Source organism: Rhea pennata, chromosome 23 (assembly GCF_028389875.1).
Source record: "Rhea pennata isolate bPtePen1 chromosome 23, bPtePen1.pri, whole genome shotgun sequence".
NCBI lineage: Eukaryota > Metazoa > Chordata > Aves > Rheiformes > Rheidae > Rhea > Rhea pennata.
Window position 1 is genome coordinate 7,838,630 of NC_084685.1, and position 27,747 is coordinate 7,866,376.

General features: G+C 50.5%; 1 protein-coding gene across 1 annotated transcript; it reads left to right on the forward strand.

Moving 5' to 3' along the window:
• Positions 1-27,189, forward strand: TFAP2E (transcription factor AP-2 epsilon). The gene is made up of 7 exons (XM_062594136.1): positions 1-27; positions 125-571; positions 1,168-1,219; positions 22,515-22,743; positions 22,996-23,114; positions 26,358-26,499; positions 26,901-27,189. Exons 1-7 carry the CDS (start codon positions 1-3, stop codon positions 27,187-27,189), a joined length of 1,305 nt encoding a protein of 434 aa, XP_062450120.1.
• The last annotated feature ends 558 nt before the right edge of the window (positions 27,190-27,747 follow it).

Consider the following 27,747-nt stretch of genomic DNA (forward strand, 5'->3'; position numbering starts at 1 on the left):
ATGCTAGTGCACAGCTACGCGGGCATGGTGAGTGCGGGGCCGGGGGCGCGCCGCGGGCCGCCGGGCCGGGTCGGGTCGGGTCGGGGGCCGGGCCCGCCTCACCGCCGCTGTCTCGCCGCCGCAGGACCGCGCCGAGGGGCTGCCCGGGGCGCCGGCGGGGAGCCGCCTGCCGCAGCTGCCCGCGCTCAACCAGGCGCCCTACGGCTCGGCGCCGCCGCTCTGCCACACGCCCGCCGCCGACTTCCAGCCGCCCTACTTCCCGCCGCCGTACCCGCAGCCGCCGCTGCCCTACGCGCAGGGCCAGGAGCCCGGCTACCCGCACCTGGCGGACCCCTACGCCGCGCTCAGCCCGCTGCACCAGCACCAGCAGCCCGCCTGGCCCCCGCAGCGCGCCCGCCAGGACGACGCGGGGCTGCTCTCGCAGACCCACCGCGCCCTGGGGCTCGACCCCCGCCGCGAGTACCCCGCCGTGCCCCGCCTGCTCCACGGGCTGCCCGACGGCGGCCACGGCCTCGCCGACGGCCCGCTGGGCCTCCACGGCCTCGGCCACCACGGCATCGAGGACATCCAGGTACCGGGGCAGGGCGGGAGGGCTCGCCGCGCTGGCGGGGCCGCTGCCGCCCGGCGCCGGCCGCCTCTCGGCCGGGGACCCGGGCCCGATCCGCCAGCGCGGCCCGCCGCGGGGCGCGGACCGGGATCTCGGCCGGGCCTTCGTATGGCCGGGACAAGGGAGGCGGCGGGGGCGGCCGGGTCTGTCCCGCCCCGTTACCGGCGACTGCGCGGAGCAGAAGCGCAAAGCCGCCGCGGGAGGAAGCGCCCCGCCGCCCCCGCCGGGCCGGCCCGGCCGTGCGGGCTCCCGCCCCGCTCCCGGTACCGGGGCCGCCCGCCGCCGCGCCGGGGCTTTTGCTTTCCCAACGATTCCTGCCCGCCGCGGTCTCAGAGCGGGCCAGGAGCAGGGGACCGGGCCCGGGCCTCGCCCCGCCGAACCGGCCCCGCCGCGGTGCCGCCCGCCGCGCCGCCCCGCTCCCGCCGCGGCGGAGCCCCCACGGCGCTCTGCCCGCGGGATGCGGCCCGCTCCGCGGAGAGCCTGCGGCCGCGCCGGCGCTGCGGGAACCGCGCGGGCGCCCCGAGGCCGCCCGCTGACGGCTCTCGCTTTGGTGCTTTCAGGCCGTGGACGACGGCGGGATGAACCTGCTCGATCAGTCTGTGATCAAGAAAGGTAAGAGCGCGCCGGCACCGGGGGCCGCGGCGCGGGCCGGCACCGGGGCCAGGGCCGCGGCGGGTTTTGCCGCCGTCGCCGGGGCTCGGCCGGGACCGGGGGCTGCGAGGAGCCGGCGGGGCCCCGGCCGTGCCCGCGGGGCCGCTTCCCTGCCTGGGGCGGGGGGCGCGGGGAGGGCTCGGTGCCGCGGCCGGGGCGGCGGCGGTGCCGCTCGGCGCCAGCCCTTCGGCGACGCTGCGCCACGACGGCGGCGGGTCCCGGCGGCCCCGCGCTTCCGTCCCTCGGGCCGAGCTGGGCGCCGTCGGGGAGCGCCACGGCCGGGGGGGCGGGGGCCGCCGCGCCGTCCCGCTACCGGGGCCCGAGGGGCTCGGCGGGGCCCGCACCGCCGGCGGCCGCGGAGCCGGTCTGAGTGCGGCTCCCCGCGGGCCGCCCGCGGCGCGGCTCGGCGGCAGCTCCGGGGGCTCCCGATCCCGCCGCCCCGGGGGGCTCCCCGTTTTCGGCTCCATAAAGGGGGATTTGCACCGGGGATCGGCGAGATGCGAAGCGGAGGCTCGGGGGAGGCTCGGGTGCCCCGCGGCCGCGGGTTTCTCGCCGCTTTCTCCCGGGGCCGGTGGGGGAAGCAGCCGCGGTGCTGCGGGCTGAGCACTCCGCACCGCTCCCCGGGACCGCGGGCTGCCGCTGGTGTCACCCACCGCCTTCCCTAATTTACTGCCGATCCTCTCCTACCTGTTAAACAGCCCGTCTGCTTCTAAGCCAAGCCCTGTGGTTAAAATAGCTCAACTCCGTAAAATATTTTTCTAATAAAAACTTCGTCGGGGTATTGTTGGGAGCATTAGGAACATGACCGATGTATGCGGCTGCACGGGGTAATAACTTGTATGAAATACTCAAACACTGCTCTTGGCTTCTCTCGGCGATTTTAGACGAGCAGGAGGAGGTGGATGGAAAGGCGCGTTCACTCCTCCGCTGTGAGGTCTTAGGCACGAGCGGGCGGAGTGAACCGCAGCCGCCCTGAGAGGTTTCGGGGCAGCGGTGAACGCTGTCAGGTTCCGGCACCCGGAGCTCAGCTGCGGGCAGGGAATTACTGGATGGATGAAAAGAGCCGGGAACACGCGAGGGCGCGGGAGCGGCGGGGCTGCTCCCGGGTGTCCGCGGCCGAGGCGAAGCGCCGCCGAAGCCGGCGGGTTTTAGCCCGGATCGACGCTGGCGGCTCCGGCCGCCCTCGCAGCCGCCCTCTCCGTCCCCTTCCCTTTCTTTCCCCATCCCCTTCCCGGTCCCTTCCCCGGTCCTCAGCTGCTCTCCGGGCTCCGCCGGCAGCGGAGCCGCACCGCTCCGCTCCGCAGCGCAGCGGAGGCGGCGGGGACTTTCCAGCTCCCGGCTCCCGCCCGAAACTCAGAGCAACTTCCCGGGAAGCCGCAGAGCAGGGAATATTTCCCCGCGGTCTCTCCGTGCGTTGCGCGCTCCACCGACACCAGCGGTGCTTTCATTGCACGGGGGGAGAGAGATTTGCGGTGCATCACAGTCCCCTTTAAATGAAAGTTGTTCTAGGAATGCAACTTCATTATAGAAGGCATTTCAGTGGAGCATTAATGACCGTAATTATTTTAGCTTTAATTAGAACACCTAAGAGGCATTTCATTAAATACCCTTGCATGAGAAATGCGTGCAACAAGCTGCAGTATGCGTTCATATTCTCTCTACACAGAAATGCTTGTCGTGCGTTTGCTTTTTTTTCGTAAGTGCCAGAAACGTTAGAAATACTATTATAAAATACACTTCAATTAGAATATGTGTCTAGAAAGTTTGGTTGAAGTTACAGTGGGTTGTTTTTTCTCCTCCCCTTGTAAAAATGTGTGCTTATTTAGAAAAAAAAATGTTTTCGTGTCTAGAGGAATTATTGTTATTTCGTGCCAGATCTATGCCTGAATATCCTCTAGTCTCTTTCGAAAAAAGAAAATAACTCCGTCTGAAAAGCAGAGGCCTGTGGATACAAGTTGTCTGCAGCTTCTCTGCCTATAGACACTTGCTCTTCCTTGTCTGGTTCTCTCTCTCTCTCTCTCTCTCTTTAACTTCTGTGTTTGGAACAAAGGTGCAAAATATGTTTTGTTTGGAGAATAATTAGATTTTGACTGTAGCTTTTAAAGCGTCTATGATGCCCTGCACAGAATCTCCCGATCTCTCTTTAGGAGCACAAAGCATCTGATTTTCCTGGAGCAGTTTGAGAAATCGATAAATCTAAAAGCAAGGTGTGGGAGGGAGGCAGCGCGGCTTCACCAAAGCAGCCGGCATAATTTAGCCGAAGCTGCTCGCGGCAAGGAAAGGAGGCGAGGGGGAGCGTTTCCAGGAGCAGCGGTCGCGGGCGGGCGGCCCCGGGGTCCCCGGGGCAGCGGCTCCGTCCCGGGGCAGCGGCTCCGTCCCGGGGCAGCGGCAGCTCGGCGGCTGCTGTGGCCGGGATCGGGCCCGGCCCAGCCGCTTCGCCCTGCCGGGGCTGGGCTCGGGCAGCACTCCGGGGGCAGGGGAGGCGTTATTTGGGCGTATTTCGATAGCTCCGCTGCCCTTTCCCTGGTCAGCCGCCCTGGAAGCAACGCCCGGGAAAGCAGGCGCGTTTTATCTGAACGGGAGCCGCAGGAATCGGAGAAACTGCAGCCGGGAGGGACCCCGGGAGGCACCCGACGGCCCCTGCCCCAGGGCAGCATCCGCTCTCCTCTCCTCCTCCTCACACACGTTCGTCCAACCTGTTCTCACCGGCGGAGACTGCTCGCCCTCCCCGGAGCCCGCTCCAGCGGTTCTCTCGCTTTGCCACGGCAAGGTTTTCCCTGGTGCCCAGCCCGCTTCTCCTCTAAAAGAGAAAACAACAACAACAAAAAATTCTTTTCGTATCCAGAAGCATCCAAATGCGAAGCTGCCGTTCACATTAGACGTCTAGAAAAGTCTCCCGAGTTTAAGTCAATAGAGATGGTTAATCCTCACATAACTACGTATTTTGCTTCGCATTTGAAGGGCAGCCCTGCAAGCAGGAGTTGCTAGTCAATAGTAAGCAAACACTACTGCCTTTATTTCAAACGGGGCAGAATTAATTATTCTGCAGTCGGACTTTTTCTTTCTTTTTTTTTCTTTCTTTTCATCTTTTCTCTCTCTCTCTCTCTCTCTCTCTCTCTATTTTTTTTATTTTTTATTTTTTTTATTTTTTGGCTATGCTGGTGAATCCTGGCTGGACTCGCTCCGTGTGTGCGGCGCTGCAGCCCGGCAGCGCGGAGCTGCCGCGGGGCTGGCGTGGGCGGCGGGACCCGGCCCGCTCGGGAGCACGGCGGAAAGGGCTTACAAGCATAGGGAAAAAAAAAAAAAAAAAAAGACAAATTCCAAGCGATTTACGGGCAGATAGTAAAAGTTACGAGGTGTGCAGATTGATAGCGGGCATTTCCTGGTACACTTTTCTCTAGGAGAAGTTATGGGTAAATGTAAAAAGCACAATTTTGTAATAAACTGCGCCGTAATCTCAACTAACACATCGGTTATGATTAATCCTTAAATTCCTCACAGCATGGCCCTATGACAGATCTCTGATATAAATCTTTGCATGTGAAAACAGATAAATCTCTCCTTAATTAGTTGCCGAGATACTGTTGTCTCGATTCAACAAAATATTAATCACCTGCCCAGAATCCCTAAAGCGACCTTTTAACTTCTGTATTTGAAAGACACTTTTAATTCAAGCCAAGTGCAGGAACTTTGAGTCAAAAATAGCACTAAATATTAAGGAAGAGCCCTCTATAGCTTTCGCAGCGGTGACCTCTGTAAGCAGCAGCACTCTGCTTGCACAGGCTGTCACCTTGCGCGTCCCCAGGGTACATTATGCCTCGTCTCTTTAGTACAGTGACTGTAATTATAGATCTGGCTGGAGCCGATCCATATTCCCTTTGCACAAATTGATACTAACACTGAGTGACTGAGATTTAATGCAAACTGTTTGACAGCGGAGTAAAAGCGCTGCGAGGCGGCGGCGGCGGCCGTCGTTCGTGGTCTCCTGCTTTGGTACCTGCGTCGCAGGTACGGCCGCGGAGGAGGAACCTCCGCAAAGCCCGGCAGCGAAATGCCAAAATATTTGCGGCTACGTGTTTGCTTTTTTTTCCCCCTCCTTCTTAAGTAAACTTAAACAGTTTTGGTAGCTAGTATCATTGCAGACGATTTTTACGGAGATGTTAGAGCTGGTGCGGTCTGATACGCCTCCGGTGTGTCCTCCCGCGCTTGCAGCGCTCCGCGTCTGCCTTGCTGCAGGTGGCCTCGGTTTTAGAAAGCAGCAAAGAAAAGGAAGAGGGAAAAAATATGCTAAGCCTCTGCAAGGGAGCGGGAGAGAAGGAGCCCTGCAGGCGCTGCCTCCTGCGCAAACGGGCGCAAAGCCGCGGCAGCGCCATCCCGGCTCCGCGCCTCGCCGCGGAAATTCCGCTTGCGCCGAGCCCGGGGCCGCCGGGCGCGGCCGGCGCTGCGCGGCCGCGGACGAGGAGGAGGAGGAGGAGGAAGGGCGAGCTGGGGGGCGCTTCCCGGGTCTCTGCGTCCGTCGGAACCGTTCGGGGCAGCGAAGAGACACCTTTTTGGTAGAAACATCCGTTCAAAATTCAGTTTTCACAAATTCTTTTATAACTGGATCTAGTTCGTTATTTCTGGGAATTATCTTCACACGAAAAACACTGACTGAAATGTTTGCGCCGTGTAACGTTCCTGTAGCTCAGCAAAAGAGGCTTGGTTAGTTCAAATGACTATCAAGAAAGCTGGTGTGTTTGCTGAATCCAAGCACAGTTGCAGAAACATTAATGCCAAAGAGTTTTAGTTCAGCTGCTGAGGTGCTGCATGTTGTTGCTGGCAGAGCTGAGATTTGAATTTGAGTATTTTGAATTGTAGCTCCCTCCCTGTCTTGACATGATAAATAATCAATACATTTATTTCGAGGAGAAAATGGATAAAATCTCATGTAGGGAGATAGAACCTTTATAAATATCTTTTGCATACACATTTGCTTGTTCTTCCTGTTGTTGGAAAGTATTTCAAGAATGTCTTTGTGCTTCTTTTCTTTTTTTTTTTCTTCTTTTTTGCTTTTTTTTTTTTTTTTTTAATAAGCATTAATGTAAGACCAGGAATATGTTTTTTCTTGACTTGAAAACAGTAAAACAAACTCTGAAAAAGTTTAGTCCGGAGCTCTGGCTGCTGCAGGCTACAGCAGCTACAGGCATTTTGAGCTCTGCTTCACCTGCTGCCATTGTGCTCTAGACACCGTGACAGCTGCTCGCGCGGTGACGTGGAAACCGCCGGACACGCTGCCGCGTGGGAGCCGCGGCGCGGCTTCAGCCGGGCAGCCCACGCTCCGCATGCACGTCCTTCCCTCTTCTGTACGAGGCAGGGGGGCATTTTCTGTTCAGGAAATCAAGTATTACACTGTTACATTTCACAGTAAAAAAAATGAATCTTGGTTATAAAATGCAGTTCTCATTGCATTGGACATCTTTTCAGGATCAGTAGAAAGCTTCTGATAGAGATTTCTTAGTAGGAATAAGAAAAGAAATCTCCGTGCTTCGTCACCTCGGTGCCTGGGGGTGTGAGAGGAGCCCAGGGCACCGGTCCGGGCGTGAGCTGGCGGTGCTCCCGGTGCGCAGTGGTCCCCGGTGCCCAGTGTGAGCGAGGAGAGACCCCGCGAGCTCCGGGAGCAGGGAGAGTCGGGATCCTCCGCACCCTGCTCGGCAGGCAACGCTTCGGCTGCAGCGTTTTACAACCTGGACTACTGATGGAGCAGTACGTAGCCATGGCTTGCATCTACGCATGCACGGGCATTGCCGGGCTGAAGAGGGACCGAACTCCTTTGACTTCTGTTTGGGGCAGCAGGATTTGGCTGCTGCTTTCTCCTGCATGTTTGTAACTTGTTTAAATTTCCATCTGAGGGTTTTTAGCCGCTCCGGCGTGGCAATGCTAGCGTTTCTGCTGAGGAATGTGGACCTGTTTGGCTGGATGCTGGACACAGACAGAAAGCTATGTCTCAGAGAGCTCCGAGCCCACATTTAGATATACTGCAAGTAGTAGCTGTCACAGCTAAAGAATGCAGCAGAGGAGGGAGGTTAAGAACGAGGTCCTTAGATCCACTTGCCACGACACGTGAGTTCCAGGTTTTGAAGCAAAATCTTCCTTTGGGGTTTGCATGCAGGGTTGCTGGTGGGATCTCAGGCATTTTTCATGTGGGCCAGTCCTGCTGCAGCTCAGCGCTGGCAGTAACAGGAGCATTCCTGTTTCTCTATAGCTTCAGCATGGATAAGAATTCAGTTGTAAGAAATGCCACATTAAGCCAGAGGTGGCAAGGAAAAAAAGAAAAAAAAAACAACCCTGAAAGAATGATATTCACAGGAGATTAGATAAACATCATTTCCTGTGACGAGAGAGGTAATAAATGAGGTCATCCTACAAAACACCTGGGGCTGTGAAGACATGTCGTTTATAAGACTGTCCACAAAGTGTGGGCGGAGGTGTTTGGACTCCAGTCAGCTACACCGTGCTGAGCTTCGGATTATCTTTGCAAGCTCTGCTGGCAGAGCTCTCACGCTCTCTGCAGCTTTATCTGCCGGGGCAGTTTGCCTGGTTGGGAACAGGGTCTAACCTGGAACAAGCTGTGTCTTGACTGGAGGGGTTTGCTGCCGTAGCTCTACTAGCAGAGTCTTTAAAGTTTAGACAAGCCCTCGCACACACCATGAGCTACAGTGTTCATCAAAACACAGTCACACCTCCAGATACATGCACTTCTCTCTTGCAGACACACTTACGTGTATGCTGCAAGAATACCTACTAATCAAACAGAAAAACTTAAAAGAAAGTTTTTACTCTGAACTGCATCCAGATCACCATTCCTTCATTAAAATTATATTTTTAATGTCCTATAATTGCACCAGGATAAAACCAGGTGTGTGTTCATGGGAGATAACACATTCAGGTACCAGTGAAGGCGCTGGGCTTTGTCTCAACCTTCGTGGTGCCTCCCAGGCATGTGTTATCTCCAAGTTTCATGTACCTTGTCATGACTTACTGTTTAATTAGATGTTTTTAAATGAATTTTTTCTTTGTTAGATGTAAAGACCCGTTCTTACAGGATAGGTTCAGAAAAGCCAGCTTGGGTTGCTTTTTGGCATGTGGCTTGCGAGTCAAAGCAAGTGTTTCTTTTCCAAGAGGTGGACTCCAGATGAGATTTTTTTCAAGGCACCAGCAGATGTGCTGGGCTGCCGGTAGAAGAGCTCGTCCTCCATGCCTTATTTTCTGAGGCTGTGACATATTTTGGCAGTGGGGTGACTTGGCCCGTTAGCTGAAGTTGCTGAGGACCCTGCTCTGGGGTGGGCAGGGTTGCAGCCGGTTTTGCGTACCTTGGGAGAGGGGGACGCTGAGCGCTGGCTCATCAGGCGCCGGCTGACCCGGCTGTCCGCGCCGCCTGTGTGCTCGTACCGTAATTTGGAGAACTGTGTGACAGTACGAAAGCCCCGGGGGAAGAGCACAGCACATGCACGTGTGCAGGGTGGAATGGAAGAGAAACGCTGTCCAAGCAGGCAAGAGACATAGGGAAAAGTGGTGATAGAAAAGGAATGGGAATATTCCCGACAGGATTGGGACTGCTGGGAGGGGAAGTGATTAGGGGAAGACGTGGAAGGCAAGGGGCGCTTCGCCGCCTGCTCGCGACGAGCGCTGAGCAAGCCCCGGCCTCGCTTTCGCCCCCAGCTTCTCCTCCGACCCCCGTTTCCTGCGGCTGTGAGTCACGGCGGCAGGAGGGACGGGCAGCAGGTCACGCGCAAACCGCTCGCTGGGAACGTGGGCAGGGAGGCGGTTAGTCACGGGCTGCTTCTCCGGGAGATATTTGGTGACTACAGAAGGCGGCAAATCTCCAAGTGGTTACAGGCTTCCGGCCCATTGTTTGCCCTGCGCCGTCAGCCCGCAGGACTCGCTGCCGCTAGAGTCAAAGAACCGTCCGGTTCCTGGCGGGAGAGGGTGTTTGTCTGCAGGAGTATCCTGAGCCACGCTAGGTCGGATAGAAGTAGAGAGCTAGGAAAGTCGTGGCCTTGGAGCACACGCTGTATTGCTGCCCGCCTGCGGGTAGAGGGGAGCTCCCCCCGCGGGCGCTTTGCTCCCCGTGAGATCTCGTTCGCTCCTTGCTGGAGCTGCTTGCAGCAGTCGCTGGCCGGGGCAGCAGCCTGCCGAGGGGCCAGGCGCAGCCAGGCCGGCCGGTCCCGTGCTCCCGTTCATACCGAACGCCCCAAATGCTGCAGTCCGGCCCGTGGCTCTCCGCTCACGCTGCAGAGCCGCTTCCCACGTCCCCGTCCCCCCGCGCGTGCCGCACCCCTCGCCCGGCCGGGGCGCGGAGCAGGGAAGCCCTTCTTCCACCCTGCCACTCCAGCAGGCTGGAAAACGCTCGGTGCTGGTGGAGACGGTCTCCACTGCTGCCTGGTCCTGGCAGGACCCAGCGGGGAGGCTGCCGAAGAGCCCCCAGCGCCCAACTCGGCTCCCATGTCGGAAAGCCCTGCCGGCCCGAGCTCTCCACGTCAGGCACCAAGTCTCTTTGCTTTGAGCGCTCGTTTCCCCAGCCGTGGCACATCCCCGTGAAGCGAGCCGGTGCTGAGGTATTTATTTTGCAGCTGCTGAACCGAGCAGAGAGGGCCCGGCAGCGGGCGAAGGCGAGGCGGTGGCCGCCGCCGGCGCCTCCGAGGCCGGGCAGGACCTGCACGGCCGCTGACGCACGGCAACTTGTTTGTGTGCTCCAGCCCAGGGACTCGCCCGGGGTCCTACAGAGCCTGTGGTAGAGCAGAGCCAAACTTAGACCATCCCTCCCTGTTATTTGCCTGTTTAGTAATATTCCAAGATATGTGATCTCAGAAAAAAAATGCATGCAAGCTATCTTAATTATTTAAAGAGCCTAAATGAGGTTCTCAGACTAGTACCCTAAGCACTAAACCATCCCAGCCTTTCCTGTGTGATCCTAGTGAATTACTCATCCTTGCTGTCCTTCCATGTGTTTGTTTATTTTAATTCTTAATGGAGATGCTAATTAGCAAATATGGACATAATGCTTGGAGCTGCTAAATGCTCAGCCATCGTCTCTCTGTGCCCTATACCACCCCCAGTTCTGCTGTGTCTGGGCATCATCCTTGGTTCAAGAAGAGGTTAAATATCGTGGCTTAGGGGAGAAGAGCAGGGACACACAAGGGAGCGAGAAAGAAGTGCAAGAAATGAGCCCAGATGACCCACTGCAATTAAATACCCCAGAACACGGTGTGCCCAAGAGCCAGGCGGTTCAGGAGCGAGGTGCTCTGGGGCTGGAGGTAGGAAGCTGCGGAGCGGGTTCGTCTCTGCAGCGTGAAAAGGTCTCCCAACTTCCCCAGCGTCCGCAGCGCGTGCTTGGGATTCCAGCCGGGGTTGCGTTTCCCCACCCTCTATCTCAGGTATTTATCTAGCATCAGTCACCAAGTACCGAGGCGCCACGGAGCGAGGGATCAGGTCAGGCCTTATTCCTTCTGGACTGGTTGGGCAGGTCCGGGCTGGGCGAGCAGTGTCTCCGAGCGAGGCGACCGCGTGGAGACGGCGCTTCCCGAGAGCAACTTTGCTTGTGTGCTGCTTTGCCTGGGATCTGCCCATGCTCCGGGCTCTGTGGGCACAGGGCTCAGGCCAAGGAGGCAATAAGCCCTGGGCTTTGGGCCACGGCCCCGCTCTGCCCCAGCCAGCGCGCCCGACCCACGGGCAGGGCAGCGAGCTGACGTGCCGCGTCCCCCCGCTAAACTGTCTGTGCTCGACGGAGCCTGAGCGCAGAGATTTGGTGACACCTCAAGGAAAACGCGAGGAAAAAGCATCTTGCATTTGATGTGGTGCTAGCAGGATATCCTGCCTTTCTTTGACCAAGGGCATGCAGGATTGCTTCAGGCTTGCAGTGTGTAGCTCAAGCAAAAGATCCAAGTTAGCAGAGATTGGAAGAGTTTTTGAAATAACAACGCAAGAGTTTGTAGATGCCGTAAGAGCTGCAGTTACAGTAACTCACGTAAGGATGCATGACTTTCTGGGTGGCTGGCTGGATTCCTCCTGACACCACTTCTGTGGCTGGTCAGAATTGTTTTCCTCGTACAAAAGATGCTGATGTTGGTCCTTCCGTGAGGTTTGCCTTTGGGCCTTGGCAGGTTTTGTTCCAGTGCAGAGAGGACTTTCCAGTGTGCGTGTTTCCGCGCTGCATGTCCTGCAGCCTGGTCCAAGGATGCATGCTCCTCGTTGGAGCATGGTATTGAGTGAGCTGCAAAATGTCTGGTATGCCCTGACATCTTGCCAGTACGCAGGCCTTAAAAAGCCAGGGCATCTTTTGAGCAAGAAAAAGTAAGACCATTTTCACTGTGATAATACTGGGCGAGCGGTGTCTTTCCCCGAAAGCTACCCCCAGGCGAGCCGACGACTCCAAAATGGCAGGTGAACTGACATATTTACATTACTGTGGTTTGAAACTCAAATTGAAACCCTCCCCAAATGCTCTGTGGATTGGCAGCAAGTTCTATATGAAGAGAAGTATTTTGCTATTATTATTCAAGTCTAATCTTTGCTGAAGGGTCTTTTGCCCTTCAATAATCTAAATACATTTTAACAAATTGATACTAACATTACCCTGGCTTACACAGGATCCGTAGCCGTTTCTAAGAGACACTGCATCTTTGTTCTCCCCTTCCAGATTATGTAGATCCAAGCCACACAAATTCAGGCGCTTCTGTGGGGAATACAGGGAAAAACCTCTCAAGCATGTTACTGTAAAATGGATTATACTGTTTAAACACATAAAGATCCCGTACACGGGTTGCCAAAATGTAATGGGAGTTTGTGCTGCTAAATGAATAAACCTGTGGTGCTTAATGCTACGGGGCAGAACGCGTGCGGGTCTGGGAGAGTTTGCTGCTGCCTCGCACATCCGAGCCAGGCCGGTAGTGCGGCATTTCGTGAGAAACTTTCCTTGGGATCAGCACCGAACACTGCAGATCCCCAGTTCCTCTTGTTTAAGTTAAGAGCTCTCTAGCCTCCCGTTTTATTTTCTTGCCTTCCCAATTCCTGCGTATTTTCCATGCTGTGAAATGCACATAATCTGTACAGAAAGAGACAGAGCTGCTTAGATCCATCCAGAGCAGAAAATTGAACTGAATTTTAAATAGTCGTTATTGTTTTTCTAACATAGATGTGAAAGGATTTAGCTGCAAATTCAGAAAAAAAAGGTCATGTCAGGGGAGGGAAAATGAAATAATCTGAATTACTGCACTGAATTGCAACTTTTCAAACAAAGTTAAAAAGGTAGAAGTAAGAATTGCAGTATCACTCACAGGAGAAGACCAATGAAGTATTGTTATCAGAGCAGTTCTTTCAAAGAATAGTAGGAAAAAAGGTGTAGTAAGTATTTGTAAATACACTTTGACATTCAAAAGCAGCACCCAAACCTTTCTGTATGTATTTTCTATGAATGCTTGAGAATTTGAGCTTCATAAGCTAGGAGGACGTTTTAATCTTAAATATTGCTGGTTTCCAGTGGGATTATGCCTCGGTTTACCATTCAGGTTGCTATATCAGTTATCCATTGAGGCACTCTAGACAGCAAAATATAATTCATAAAATCAAGTAAAGCAGTGAAATTCATGGTTATTCATAGCAAATTATTTGAGAATAGTTTCCCAAAATTCACAAGACACTCTGACTGACAACCGCATTTGAGGATGAGTTATTTCTAAGCCGCAAAGAAGGGAAATTCATTAGCTGAAATTATTAATTACAAATTGCTTACTAATCCTCTTTCCAGTCCTGAAGGAATACAAGATGCTTTTGCAAAAATCTGAGTAATTTTTGTTATTATATTGACTGGCCATTCCTTTAAAGACACAACGTAATAACCTGGTTCTCTCTTTAACTGACTATGTATCCTCTAGTCTCAGGGTAACAGGACTTTAATATCTTAACAAATTGGCCTGAAGCTCACCAGAAAGAGGAAACTTCCCAGTGGAATACTGCCAGTACCGCACTGTGTGTACCAGTGACACAGAAAGAGAAATGCAGTTAACATCAAATGACACCTTAAAATTTAGTTCATATCCTAATGTATTGATTTGCATTGGAAACAAAATGTAAGCGGAGGAGCTTTGCATAGGCATGGGACCTCTCCCGGTCTGCGTTCTCGTGGGAATCGTTCGAGGCTCTGACTTGTATTCCTGCTACCTCTTTTCTTTCGAGGGTCCGAGATCCATTTACCTATCGGAGCTCAGCAATCTGGAAAGCCCAGAGATAAAAACAAGATTCTTTCCATCCTTCCATTTGAAAAGGCCTTCGAGCCGATTACGGCATTTCCTAGAGAGGCTCTTTGACATGGGGACTTGATTCAGGTTGTGCATTCAAGATAAAGAAAATACCTGTATAATCCCCTCTGGGAAGAAAGGATAATTACAGACTGCGGGTTTGAAATATAGCTGATGGCACTGACCTCCTCCTCTTGGACCATCAATAAATACCTCCCTGCTGAAGCACCAGGAAATTGAAGAAGCTGAACTCTGCAGCACCTCCTCATCGAAAAAGGGCTTTTAAAGTCACGGCAGGAGCAGTTGCCTCTGGCTCACACCCACACGCAGATACTTCTTTATGTATGTATCTGTCTTATAATTTACACCAGAGACATTCAAACTAAGGTTAGATTAGTTCATTGAAAGCTCTTCCTGAAAGACAGCAGTAATCCTGTGCCTTTCTGGAGCACCTTTCATCAGAGGCTACTCACAAACATTAAGCAGCCGAAGCTTCCCGACACCGTCTGCAGAGAGGGCGGCGGCGGCACAGCGCGAAACCCGGGGTCGGGCCCGGGCTGCAGCCCCTCGTCGCGGTGCCTGCGGCACAGCGGGCTCCGGGCTCGGCTTGCCGCCGCCGCCGCGGCGCCCGGGTCTGCGGCGCTCCCTGGAAGCGGGACGTCGGCGGCTGCCGTGCGGGGCGCCGGGAATAGGCTTGCGCAGCGCAGGCGTGCTCTTCGGTGGGTGAGCAGAGCAGTGGGACGTGGGCCCCCGTCACGCTTTATTTGCTGTGGAGCTGCAGCGAGGCCGGACCCAGCAGAGCTGGCCATAGCCATCGAGAGAGGGACTGGCCCAGCGCGTCCCAGGTGCTTTTGGAATAGCTGGAGACTGCTGTGCCTAAAGATGAGAGATTGCTTTATAACAGGTGGTCTCCTAAGAGGATTAACTGCCACCTCTTTAAAATGCAATCTAAGCTTCAGCACACTCTGACTTTTAAAAGAGATGTTGCAACAAAAGCTTCAATATCCAGGGATTTGATGTTGCTGAGGTGGAGGATTTACCTGTAATGTATCCAAGGAAAGAAGAAAACAGACTTGTAAAAGACAGGCAGTGATTTGCATGTTCCCTCTGGACTTGTTTTTCCCCTCATAGCACCCCGAGCTTCAGCTGGAAATGAAACTGAACAAATATAACACGATAAGCAATTTAATTTCCAAGTACCACAAATTTTCCTGCATACAAATTATTCACAAGCACGTAGCATGTTTCTCATATGGAAATGAATCAGTATTTCATCTTTTTCCTTTTGTAGGTAAAATCTCGTTTCCTCTAAAAAAAAAAAAAGTTGATTGTGTATAGTCAGCATCTGAGCATCCGCCTGGAGTACCCAAGGGGCCGCTAACTAGCTCCAGCCATCGGCAGCGCTATCCTGCGGCTCCTTCTGGGCACAAACACGCCGAGCCTGCCACGGGTGTTGCAGATTGTCCTTTCACCACTAAATGGAGATTACAAGCTTGCTTATAGTGAATATTTATATTTAAAAGTTTTCAGGAATAAACGGGTAGTTTCCGACACCTTTGTGAATGCACAGACGGAAGGGCTGTAAGCACAGCAGATTTGAAATCTACTTTCGAATTCAGATGAGCATTTGAAGGGTTTTATCCAGACAGGTATCTGTCTTGTTTGAAATACCTTGTGGCAGAGTTCACTGATTCTTAACCCTTTTGCTTCAGAACGACACGCTGGAGGGAAGAAGCCAACTGGATATATCGTTTCAGTCTGAGAAATACCAAAGCTGAAGCTGCAGTGGCTCTGTTGGTCCAGCCCAAAGCTGGACCGGGGGCTAAGAACACAATTTTCCCCAGAGAGCAGTATCAGAGAGTCTCTGGCCAGGTTCCTATTTTCAAATGTGAATTAGGAGCCCACTGATAGGTCTCCAAGAGCAGCAGCTGGTCTGGCAGGAAAGTGGAACCCACTAAGGGCTTTACACACGTGTACGCTTAGAAATCTGTTGCTAGAAAGGGAGAGGTGGCAGCAGGGAGGCCTGGAGGAGGAGCACCGTCACCCTGGACCCTCACACCACGCAGGAGGGGACGAGCAGGTGACAGAAGCGCAAGGCTGCAGCTCTGCCCATGTCGTAATTCCAAATCGTCACCGAGAAATTCAGCCTTATTCTCCCCAATGTATGAAGCAGAGTTACCTGCTCTTCATTTGACAGGAGAAAAAGACAAATCTGGAAAAAAGCAGGAAATTCTTCAAGGTTTCCTAACTTCTTGGGTAAAAGCCTTTGAGGAGCATGTTTCTTTTGCTCCTTTTTCTTTGTACCTGGAACCTAAAAGCCAAGGGACCTGCCACGGCACATATAGGACTGTCAACTGCAAACCAGGGTGGGAGCAACAGAAAATTCACGCTTTATCTTGAAACACCTTCCCCTAACATGGAAGATACTAGGCTCCTTGCTTCTTCCATGTCACTTGACTCACAGGCTGATTGCTCATCAGTCCAGTGGTGTTTCTCTTCTTCTACCCTCCTGCCCAGTGTAGAGAAAATGTTCAGAGAATTCAGGGTTTGGGATGCTCCTTTTACCTTCATCTTTGCAGGCTGTATCTCCTGAAAAGCACTGCACAGAAGTGAGCCTCTGGCATCCCTTGACATCTGCAGCATCACACTGGAGAGATGAGGACCTTGTGTTCGCAGGGTTTGCCTTTCCACTTGTCTGTCTCTCAAAGATGCGTCATTAAGTCCTGTGCTTCAGTACTGAACCAACTCCTTCTGGCTACATTTATCATCCAGGAACTTTTCACCTGGAGAAATCTTTCATCCTGGGATCACTTGGCAAGTTTAATTATGTATCACAACATCCCTCCCAGGTATTTTGTTGATGGAGACACTCAAGCCCAAATTGAGGAGATGACCTGCCCGGTGTCATAAAACAAGACCCTGGCAGAGAAGGAAGCAGACTCCAGAAGTCCTGACTGGCATCAGCCATGCTCCTTTAATGCTTTTGGAAGCAAAGGATCTGGGAAGACAATTATATGGAGGCAGGATCTGTCCAGCCTTCTTTGAAAGCACTCAGGAGAGTTATGTGACACAGCCTTCGGCGTTCTTAGAAACCAGGACCTATTTTGAAATCTCTCTCTCTCTCTCTGAATCAGGTATTTTCACACCACAGCAAACTAATTGAGTTGTGCAAGTTTCATCACCCCTGACAGTTACACCCAAGGTATGTTTAAAAGACAAACTAGATCCGACTCAGCACAAAAAAAGGCATCTCTGACCGGAGATCACAAGCTTCTCCTGTTCAAAGGGAGAATGAAGCTGTGTGAACCTGCCGCATAGCACCAAGGCAGGTGGGTCGCGTGGGATTTTGCGTCACTCTTTACACTGCCATTCAATGCACGTGAGATGTATATTATACTGCAAGTGGTACCTCCATTGCAACCTTAAAGGAGGCATCAAGATGCTAAGCATCATAGAAATATATCTTGTGACATTACGCAGAAGAAATAAGGATATTGTTTCCCTTTCAACATTCAGTTGGTCACGCACCTATAATTGATATACTGCCATTTTAAATAGCTAACTTCAGAATACAACAGCATATCACAAGACAAGATGATAGTGACCAACGCCTTGATATTTCATAGCATTACAAAGAAAGTCTGGAATTATAAAAACAGAGACCACATTTAATCAGTTTTTTACAGCTATTGCCCAACTTTTAGGAAGCATCATAAAGCCCAGACTGCTTGCGAAAACATTCCCACGGACCAGAAGTGCATGTATTCATATGATGCCCATGTGCCTGATCTTTGGTAAATCACTTAACTTGTTCTGTGCCTCATTGTGCCCAGATGTGAGCCAGCTCACACAAGGGTTGAGACTTAGTTAATGGCTTAAGCAGCAAGTCCTGTATCAGCATTGGGCTGAAGACTAGCAATGCATAAAGCATTTGAGGTCTTAGGGAAAAGCACCACGTCAGCTATATTTCAAAATCACAGGTTTCCTTTTCAAACCAGATCCTTCTGATGCTTCTGTTGTGCAGCCTTGCAGTATTTATTTGCAGCCATCAGTCCCACTGCCCATCCGCAGCCCCATGACTCAGAAATTGCATCCTCCAGGCCTGGAAATTCATCAGGGCAAAATGTTTCACCATGATTTTAATGTGGAAAATAAGCATCCAAGCTCATCTCCATGTAAGCTGCTGAATATCACTAACACAAATCAAGACAATTTGGATTTGCTGAATCAAAAATAACAGAATGAATCTGAACTAAGCAAAATGCAGACTGAAAAAAATCCTCTCCATCAGTGATGAGGTACTTCAGCCAGGGAAAAAGCTCTCAGGAGAGCCTAATAGCTAAAGGCAAGAACAAAATTTTACAAGACATAGTGTACAAACCAAACCTGCAATGCTGTAGAGTTTCAACGAACCAACTAAGATCTTCTCCCCATGTAGACATGTCTGCATGTCTCACCAGTAACTCATCTTCCTGGAACTCTACCTAAGGTTTTGGTGTCTGTCCTACATCCCCAGCTCCTGGGGTGGATAGGAAAGTCAAGAACCCATTTGGCAACTCAACAGTTCTTTTTTCTCAGAAGACTCACACAGTCCCAGCATTTCTTGCTTGCAAATAAGCCTGAACTAGCAGTACAGCACAGATCTTACTCTCTCCAGATTCAGCTGTACCTTTGCCACAAGGCCTCTGGATCAGAGAGAGTCAGCTGAGTCTACATATCTCAGCTTCTGGAAATAGGCTTCCCCCCACAGCTGCCACATGTTCCCCTTTTTGGCTTCCACTCATCTATCTATCTATCACAATTTTCAGATCTCACATGGACCTGATAAGACCCCATTCCTATGGGATTAATAAATAATGATGATAGTACATAGCAAAGAGAGTCTCAAGAAGAGAAAAAGAGCTTATACTTCCTAAGAGGTTTCTGAGCAGACACTAGAAATCTAAAACCCCTTTCCTTCCTCTGCACATACACATACCCTTGGAAGGACTAAGGCACTACATGCACCCAGAAGAAATCACACCTATTTCCTAAATCAACCTGAATGCAGCCACACCAAGGAAAAAGCAGCCTGTTTTCTACCCTTTATAGCCTTCCTGGGCTAGGGGTGTTCAACCCAGCTGAGCCCTGTCCAGTTCATCAGGCAGGGTCCCAGGGAGGAGGCCAAGCACCTGTGCTTTGGGGAGGTGCATATAACCCTTTCCTCGCTGGCCTGTGGGCCATGTGTCAGCCTGCTGCTGTATGAATGAGCAGTCTCTGGGGTGCATTTCTGATGACAAAACTGTATTCTGTAGTCATAGGGGAGCTGAGCCTCTGCCAAGCTGCCTCTGTACAGCCCATATCTCATAGCATCTTGTGTCTCATATCCTGTATCTTGCCGGCCTGAGGACAGTCTACCCACTGAGACCAGGAGTGGAGAACAGGTTATTGAGAGAAAGGTAACATCCTTCCCCAGTGCCAAGGGCAGGTATCTCCTGTAGCCTAACCCCAGGGGACCTCAAAAGAGGTGTCCGGTACAGCGATACTGATGTAATGTTTCTGTTCCCAGCCTTAACGCTGCACTGGCTGGAAACTGTTCGTGTGGGGTTCAGGTTTGTGTCTTCACCGTGTGACTTGGCATTGCCTCTGGCTGGCGCACAGAGGAACTGAGTGCTCCCAGGAGAAATAAGAGAGGTGGTTTGTGTTACGACTATTCAACACCCTGGAGCTCCAAAATTTAGCCACGAAATCATGTCTCTGTTCCAGTGGTTTATTCTTCTGCACTGTAACTTGGATGAAATCTTGACATGATGCTGTGCTGAGCACCAAGTAGTACTTCCCAGAGGGGTCAGTTGCCTGCATGCACGCGTCTTGGTTTGGAAATGCCCTCTGCTCCTGCATATGGCACCAGGACTCAGGGGATCTGTGTGCTCATGTCCCCAGGGCATCGTGCTGTCTGCTGGGCATCATGCAAACCTGCAAGAGTCTCATGCTTCCTTCTTGTCTGCAGGCTGGCTCAGGTGCTCCGATCACCTGCTGCTTGCGGGAACAGGAAAGCAGCAACTGAAGATCGAGGGGGACTTTTGGTTTGCTCAGATGACAAGAGACAATTTTGGTTCCCCAAAAGCCAAGGAAACAAAGCTGTCAGGCTTTAATGGTAGCTTGTCTCCCTCCTGCAGCATGTTTATGGGCAAACAAGCTGCAGATCAGACCAGGCAAACAGCAGGTGAGGTCAAATAATAATTAATAATTAATGGCAAATGTGGCTATGTTTATTCTTGTTGTATTGAGGCAACATTGTCTAATGGATGAAGCACTGTTACAGGACTCAAGAGACCTGGGCTCCGTTTCCAGCGCTGCTGCTAACATCTGTGTGATGCTGGGCCAGTCACCCTTTCTGTTTCTCCTTTTGCATTTTGTATGCTTTGCTCTTGTTGGTGCAAGCTCTCCATGATGAGCTGTGTTATTCCATGTGTGCGCAGTACTGAATGTGATGGGGCTCTGATCTCAGCTGAGGCCTCAAGGCAGAGTAACACCAATAATCATTTTCTGTTATGGGGTCCTTAGTAATGATGCCTGCATGGTTTGATTGTGGCACATAACAGAGATGGCCCGTCTATTTTGGGCATTAATTTTCAGAGCAGTAGGGTCTGTTTTACCATTCTCCAGGGGCATTTGTTTCTGATGGTAGGAACATTTCTAAAATTGCCAGTACATGTTTTAGAAGTGTTGTGGTGTCTCCATGCCATCACACTGCTGTGCATCAGCATTGATCAGTGCCTTCCCATGAACTCCGCACCCACAACACTGCACTGTCTGGACCTCCATGGGGCCACCCTCTCCCAAAGCACGCTGCTGTTGTGCGTGGAATGAATAACAAACACATGACAGTGCTGGATCTTTCTGATCTCCAGGCAAGATTTTCCATAGGTTCTGGTGTTAACTGATACTGGTGCCAGAAAGGTTTGTTTCCTTACTCAGGTGCCATGTGTCATGGACAAGTGTGGTGAAGCACGTTTCCCTCTCTCCTGCATGACTTGTTCAGTCATTCATATCCACACGCAGGTCCCTAGCCACGCATGAAGGCTTGAATGCACACCAGTGCATGATTTCCAGGCTTGCACAAATATGTGAATATATTCATTATGCAGAGCTCTTTGCAGACAGACAAATTCATAGAAATACATTGATCCACAGCAGTTAATAAAAGATATGGCACAAGAAAAAACACATACTCTCCAGAGGTGTCTTGGCTACATGGAGGCACTTACGGCAGCAGAACTCACATCTGCTGTGGTACCTAGACCTGAAGCGACATACATCTTTGCAGCGATGCATGGATATCTGTAAAACATGCTCTGACTTCTTATTTTAAGGGTGTGCCCCAGGGACAAATATTACCTGTTTTAGGGTTATGAAAAAAGCTCTGAAATTGCTGCTGCCTGGAAATAGCTCTGGTTTCCCAGGTCACATGGTAATTTCTTATTTGGATCTGTTCTTCCCTTAACATTCCTTAACTAGCTACAGTTGTAGTAAATGCCAGTAATTTAATTATTGACTCTAGCAGGGGAATCAGTGCATCTTGCTCTTCAGTCCCCTGACTTCGTCACAGTTGCATGCTGAGAGGGAACTTAATGTACTTTAGCTCATTTCCATTCATCTTTTAGTCTTAAAACATCAGCCATTTTTATATAACATGTGCTACTTTTTATTGCCACACTAACAAGTTGTTGAGCTGTATTTACGACATGCTGATTGTAAGCTCCCATTAATAGGCCCAGTCTATTTACCCTTCCCAATTAATTTCCAGCTTTTCTGTTTCATTTTGGGCATGTGTATTTCCTTCATAAAATCTGCATCTCACCCTGGTATTTGTTGCTGTATTACTTGTATGAACCATTTGAATGTACATTATGGAACAAGCATTACCAAGTAACCACAGAGAATGCCAGGGCTGAAATGAGCTGGAGCAATGGCATTTGCAGTCCACTCTGGATTCTTTGAAAACGTGCTTTTTTTCTAGAGTTAAATTGGTTATTAATTTCAAAACATAAAAGCCAAAGAGATTTGGCACAAGCATCAGCCACAGCTTTAACTCATAAATTCTTATTGCGTCTAAGAATGTTTCTTGCTAAAGTGACGTATGGGAAAAATGTACTTATTTCATCCTGGATGTGATGCCATGGGTCCGGTGCGATGCCCCATTCACTACTGCCTGACTGCTTGTGTTAACTGACGTTTGTCCATTAAGTAAAAGGAAGTTTGTGCTGAATTAATCAGGTTTGATCTTCTCAAGCTTCCTTTAAATCAGGGATGATGAAAGTTTAGGGTTGTGGCTTGTTGTGGGGCTAATCCAAAGCTAAAGTCAAAGGAAGTCTTTCCACTGATTCCCACGGGCTGCGTATTTGCAAATATGGCTCTTGGCCATCCCCGCGTTTCCCAAGTTTTATGCAGGGCATGAAGGGCTCAGCTTTGTTGACCCTGCCCAGTGGGATGCAGACCTGTGCTGGTCTGAACTGGGCCACACCTGCAAACCTATACGTAGGTGGCTTCCCAAAGCCCAGGGAGAAAGAGCATCCAGGCCTGGGGCTTGCGGGTGAGCGTTTTGTGCCACCCAGAACACCACTAAGGTGCTTAGGGGAGACAGGCTGAGGAAGCTGGTTTCAGACCTAGACAAAGCTGCAGACAGTCCTTAGCTTTCCAGGAAATTAACCTAAAACCTTGGGTTTAGTTCCACTGGATTTGGGAAGAATGGGTAAGCAGGTGAGAGCAGAGTCTGGACTTTTTCCTTTTTTTTTTTTTTTTTTTTTTCTAGTACTCTTTTCCATTATTGCAGAAAACATGAGACTAACAGACCTCATAGCCAGGCATGTTTCCATCGGCTGGTAGCACTGCACGTGTGCTGGGTGTCTAGAAAGCTGCCATGAGAATCACCGAGCTGTTTCCCTAACCCTGGAGTCTCTCTGTGACAGTCTCCTGTTCTCTCTCCCTTCCTTTTCTCGTAGTGCCCATCCCCTCCAAGGCAAATGGCACCACTATTTCCACCCTGTCAATGAACAAAGATGGTCTCATTGGAGGGGTGACGAATCCCAACGAGGTCTTCTGCTCTGTGCCTGGCCGCCTCTCTCTTCTCAGCTCCACCTCCAAGTACAAGGTGACGGTCGGGGAGGTGCAGAGGCGGCTTTCTCCTCCCGAGTGTCTCAATGCCTCTCTCCTTGGCGGGGTCCTGCGGAGGTAAGCAGCACGTCCCTCAAAGAAGCTTCGTAATCACCAAAGGATGTGGGACTGCACTGTGTTTTGAGAATCGGGGGAATAGCTCTAAAGCCAGCTCTCTACTAGGTCTCACATCTCAAATTAATGGTGACAATGAGAAATTAGTTGTTTACAGTATATTGGAGAGTAATGTTTTAGTTGCTTTTTCTTTTTTTCTCTTAAAACCCAGAAACTTAAACTGAATCTTTTTTCCTCCTTGTTTTCTTCTTTCAGAGCAAAATCAAAGAATGGGGGCCGGTGTTTAAGGGAAAGGTTAGAGAAAATCGGACTAAATCTACCTGCAGGAAGGCGTAAAGCTGCAAATGTCACCTTGCTGACATCCCTAGTGGAAGGTAAGAGCCTTTCTTTACTCCCTTGTATGATGGGAGTGCCGATCCTTTGCCCATTCAATATCTCTCATTTGTAGCTTTCCACAAACGAAAACACTTAAAGTATGCAGCCGTCACCACTAACTCAAGCTGAGACTGGACGTATCCCAGCGTACGCCTCTATGCTAATTCAAACTCAGCTGTCTTCCAAAGCTCACACATTTCTGCTGGACTAGTCATACAAGTCTTGGTACATCTTGGAAAAGGCATTCAGAACCCGAGCGAGACTGAACTTCATAGCTGCAAGCTTGCTTTTGCCAATACATAAGTTTACCATTCTCTTCTGTGAACTAGGTTTACCAAAATTTTGTCAAGTTCACAGAAACCGAATACAAAAAAAGCTTGAATAGAGCTGTTAAAAATTTAACACAGAGATTTGCAGCTGTCCTATAGCACCACATGCCCGCGTGCCACTGAGCATGCTGTCCTTGGCCAGCGTTGATGTGGTTTTTTGGGGCTCCAGCACCTCGCTCGGGTCTGTGCCTTGTCTCAGGTAAGGAAGAGCAGCCTCCAAGCTCAGACAGCAGGAGACAAGTGAGACACAGAGGAGAAGCTATGCAGCTTTAAGGTCTTGCAGGTGGAAATAAGGTTCATAGCAGCTGATCTCTGAGCATGGCATTAAGGGCTAAGCACAGCTATGGCAATACGAACAGCGCAGCCTCCACAGGCAGTGCGCGACGTGTCCACAAAGTATGAAGTGCCCCAGCTTAAAGCTGCTTGTTTATTTGCTTCCCTCCTACTTTTTGCACTATGGAAATGATGATGTCGCCACTGCATCTTTGGAGAAAGGGACACGAGACACAAACAAATGAAATGACAGCTCTGACTCCCTTCTAGCTTTGGAATCCATTGTATTTGTGCCCAGCGTGCTGGAGGCAGCTGCCTGCAGTTTCTGAATAGAAAATCATCTCCATTGTTGCCGGTAAATTAAATGACCCGCTTCATTAGGCGGAGGTTGTTACTGAGGGCAGTTGGTTAGTGCTGAATGAAAGGCTGATTTCCATTAAAAGAAAAGAAAGAAAAGAATGAGAGAAAGAAAGGAAGGAAGAAATGTACATTTTGATTTCAGGTGGCTGCTAATGTTTTGGTTACTGCTTACCAACTCACAGTAAATAAAAGTGGTGCCATGTGTGCTGGACAGATATAATTTCTTCTCCTCCTGCAAATAAGTATTATGGTACTTGGAGATGTTTCACAGAGAGGAAGGTGCTATTGCTTTGTCATTATTCAGCGCACAGAAACTAGCTTGTCACCCTATGCCCCAGCCTCCCTCTTTCTTGATCATTTGCTCTCTTAAGTTTAATTTGTCTTCTCCCCTCCACCTTCCCAATGACTACTCATTTAAAGGAAAAAAAAAAAGTGTTTTTTGGATGCCAATGATATATTTTTTTCTTACATTGACCCTGTTCCTACAGATGGGGGAAAAGGGTGTCTGGGAACGATACACACAAATGAAAGGCATCACCGGCACTGGTGCGAGTGAAGTGCATTAGACAGACGGAGCTGTGCAATCTCTATCAGAGGGATGTCTCCAGGACTTAGCAAGTTATTTGCCTGGCTTCTGGAGCTCTGCCACAATTTGAACTCACATCCATCACTCTTCGCTGCTGAGCATTAGTCATTTTTGTATCTCACAGTTGTCTGTTTAGATCATCTTTAAAAGGCCTCAAGATTTTCTGGTGAAAATGAAGTGAATCCTGCTAGAATTGTAGAGGAGCAGAACAGAGTTCAGTGGTGTCCTCCATGCACATGTTCTGCAGAAAGCTCAAGGCTGTAAACTGCATGGAGATGCTGAGTAGTGAGCAATCGAAGGAGCATGCAGAGGGTTCAGAGACTTTTGAAGCATGCCTAAGCTCTCAGAAAGAGGTCTGTGTTCAACCAGGCTAGCAGGCTGTCATCTCTGTGCCTGCAGTGAGACAAGACTCCTTGGCCCCTGTCTGCCCATGTGCCCCACACACTGCTGTGGGTGCTTGGGCACTCTCCTTCCAGAATCAGTTTCCCTGGGCTCTGACTCAGTAGCTTTAATACGAGTTTCAAAAGCTGGAGCACTTTGCTGAAACCTCTCTAAGCCAGCACCCAAATCTCCTTTAAAACATTCAGTTATTTAGCCACTCACATTCACAGCAGTAAATAAATCCTGACTTTAACCATGAGGATAGAGAGCCCCCTTTTTATTGCTACAATAATTGTTTTTCTGCAGTCAATATTTTGATTGCTTTTTAACATACAAAGTACTCCAGTTCTGATTCTCTAGGTTCACCTTACATTTTTCCTTTTGGAGGAGGAGACACAGTGAAAAGTAAAATCTTGATATGGGAAGCACAAGCACTCTGCCCATAACGTGACTTTACAGACTCAGCTCTCAGACCTAGGGAGGCTGTGGTGGGATCTAGGTTAATACTATTAGGATGGATGGCCTAATACAGATGAGCAGCAGGGGACAAGTCAAATTAGCTCTGCCTGTCCAGCCAGGATTTCGGGTGCTGGGCATGATCGATTGCCATCAGCTCTGATTATTTCCATGGGGATGCCTGAAGATGGATCAATTTCATCAATGGGTGGGCATTTCCATGGGGTGATGGATACGCTGCCTGTGTGCCCACCCCGAGGGCTTCCTGCTCGTGTGGGAGGATATAAACACCTTCCTTCTGTGCTTTTCTCGTATCCCCTTTTTTGTCTAGCAGTCATGGGTTAAGATCGCTTTTTCACCCTCCAGCCCCTGTCTAAACCTCTGAGACTAGTCTATAACTTTCTTAATTTGGAGAGCTAAGCAGGAAACTGGAAGAAAGTGGGGAAAGAAAGATGCAAGGAGGAGGGCAGCCAAGTCGGAAACATCTCTGCTGTTCTCTCTTTTGGAGCACAGCTCAGCAAGTCACGCCTCGTCCTGCCCTAACTCCAGCCAGCTCCAGCTCCATGCCTTTTTAACACTTAGCAAAGGAACCATCTTCTGTTGAAGGCTGGCGATGGTTCATTGGGATCCATGTGGACTAACTCTCTTACAGCTGAGTATAAGAAAGTCTTAGTGGTGTCATTGCAGCAGCTCTGGAGCCAAAGGTGAAGAGAGCTGTTGGGTGGCAACTGAGAAGGGAGCAGTGCTCTAGTCACAGCAGACACAGGCCACCTCGGTGAGGTGTCTGGAGTTGCTACAGAAAGCATTCCCTTTTCACACAGTTATTGACACAGCTTATTACCCTGTCCTGCTTGTAGGTGAAGCTGTTCACCTCGCTCGGGATTTTGGCTACGTGTGTGAAACGGAGTTCCCAGCCAAGGCAGCGGCAGAGTACCTGTGCCGACAGCACTCCGACCCCACCGAGCTTCACACCAGGAAGAACATGCTGCTGGCTACCAAGTGAGTATAGATTGCAATGAGCAACCAAAGCACTGGGATATTAGATACCTGCATCCTATAATGGAACAGCAGCTTTTGCCTCAAAAACCTATCCTTCTGCAGGTAAGATAGGGGCTCCTATGCTGCACACAGTTATATCCAGAAAGATGTGCAGCACAGTGAAGAATTGCTATGGATTGAAGGACTTGCTCATATACAGCAGTGCCATACGTGTCACTTCAAAGTGGCAGCAGCAGCACCAGCTCCTACCCTGTCTGCATGCAGGTGCTTTCCATGCTGGAGCAGAAAACTCATGCTAGTTCTGTTATGGAAACAAAGAGCAAGTAAAGAAACCCCAGACAAAGCTATATCCTTGCAGCTTTCCAAGACCACTTCAAGTAATACAAACTTTTCTCTTTTAGGCAAATTTGCAAAGAGTTTGCAGATTTGATAGCCCAGGACCGTTCACCGCTTGGGAACAGCCGCCCCTCGCTCATCTTAGAGCCTGGTGTCCAGAGCTGTTTGACTCATTTCAGCTTGATAACCCACGGCTTTGGGGGCCCAGCTATCTGTGCAGCACTCACAGCCTTCCAGAACTACCTGGTAGAGTCCCTTAAAGGGCTGGATAAAATGTTCATGAACAGCACAGGGAATGGGCACACAGCTGGAGACTCCAAAGCATCAGAAAAGGAAGCGAAGCATCGGAAATAACATGCTGTCTCTCTCCCGCTCCCCAGCGAGGGAGCTTTCCCCAGGCATGATAGGAAGGTTTATCAGCACTGGGGGAAAAAAAAACTCCGTGCACCATTTTCTAAACTGTTACATTTGAACTTGGGATGAAACTCATAAAGCAAATAAAAGAGGGAGAAAAAAGATTTAAAAAAATTAAGAAGGAAAAAAACAACTCTAATGGACGTAGTGAGATTCAGAAAAAAGCCAGGCTGATGGCTTTTGTGTTTTGCCTTTTTTTAAAAAAACATGGATGCAGGAAGCCAAGTTATGTGCAATTTTATTTTATTGTTTTTGGTTTTTGTTTTTTTAAACCCATAATGAAATCCTGATGTGCTCCAGGAATTTGTTCCAACTAAAAACCTGAGCAGAGTGAGCAAAGGCCTCAACAACAGAAGAACCAGAGGCACAACAGCAGAGGGGGAGGGAGCTGGATCACTGGCCATACCTGGTTTATCACCTGTTTTTGACAGGCAAACACATAGGAAACCTTTCTATTTCACCATCTACAGCCCAGTCCTAAAGCCAGGCCACGAGAAA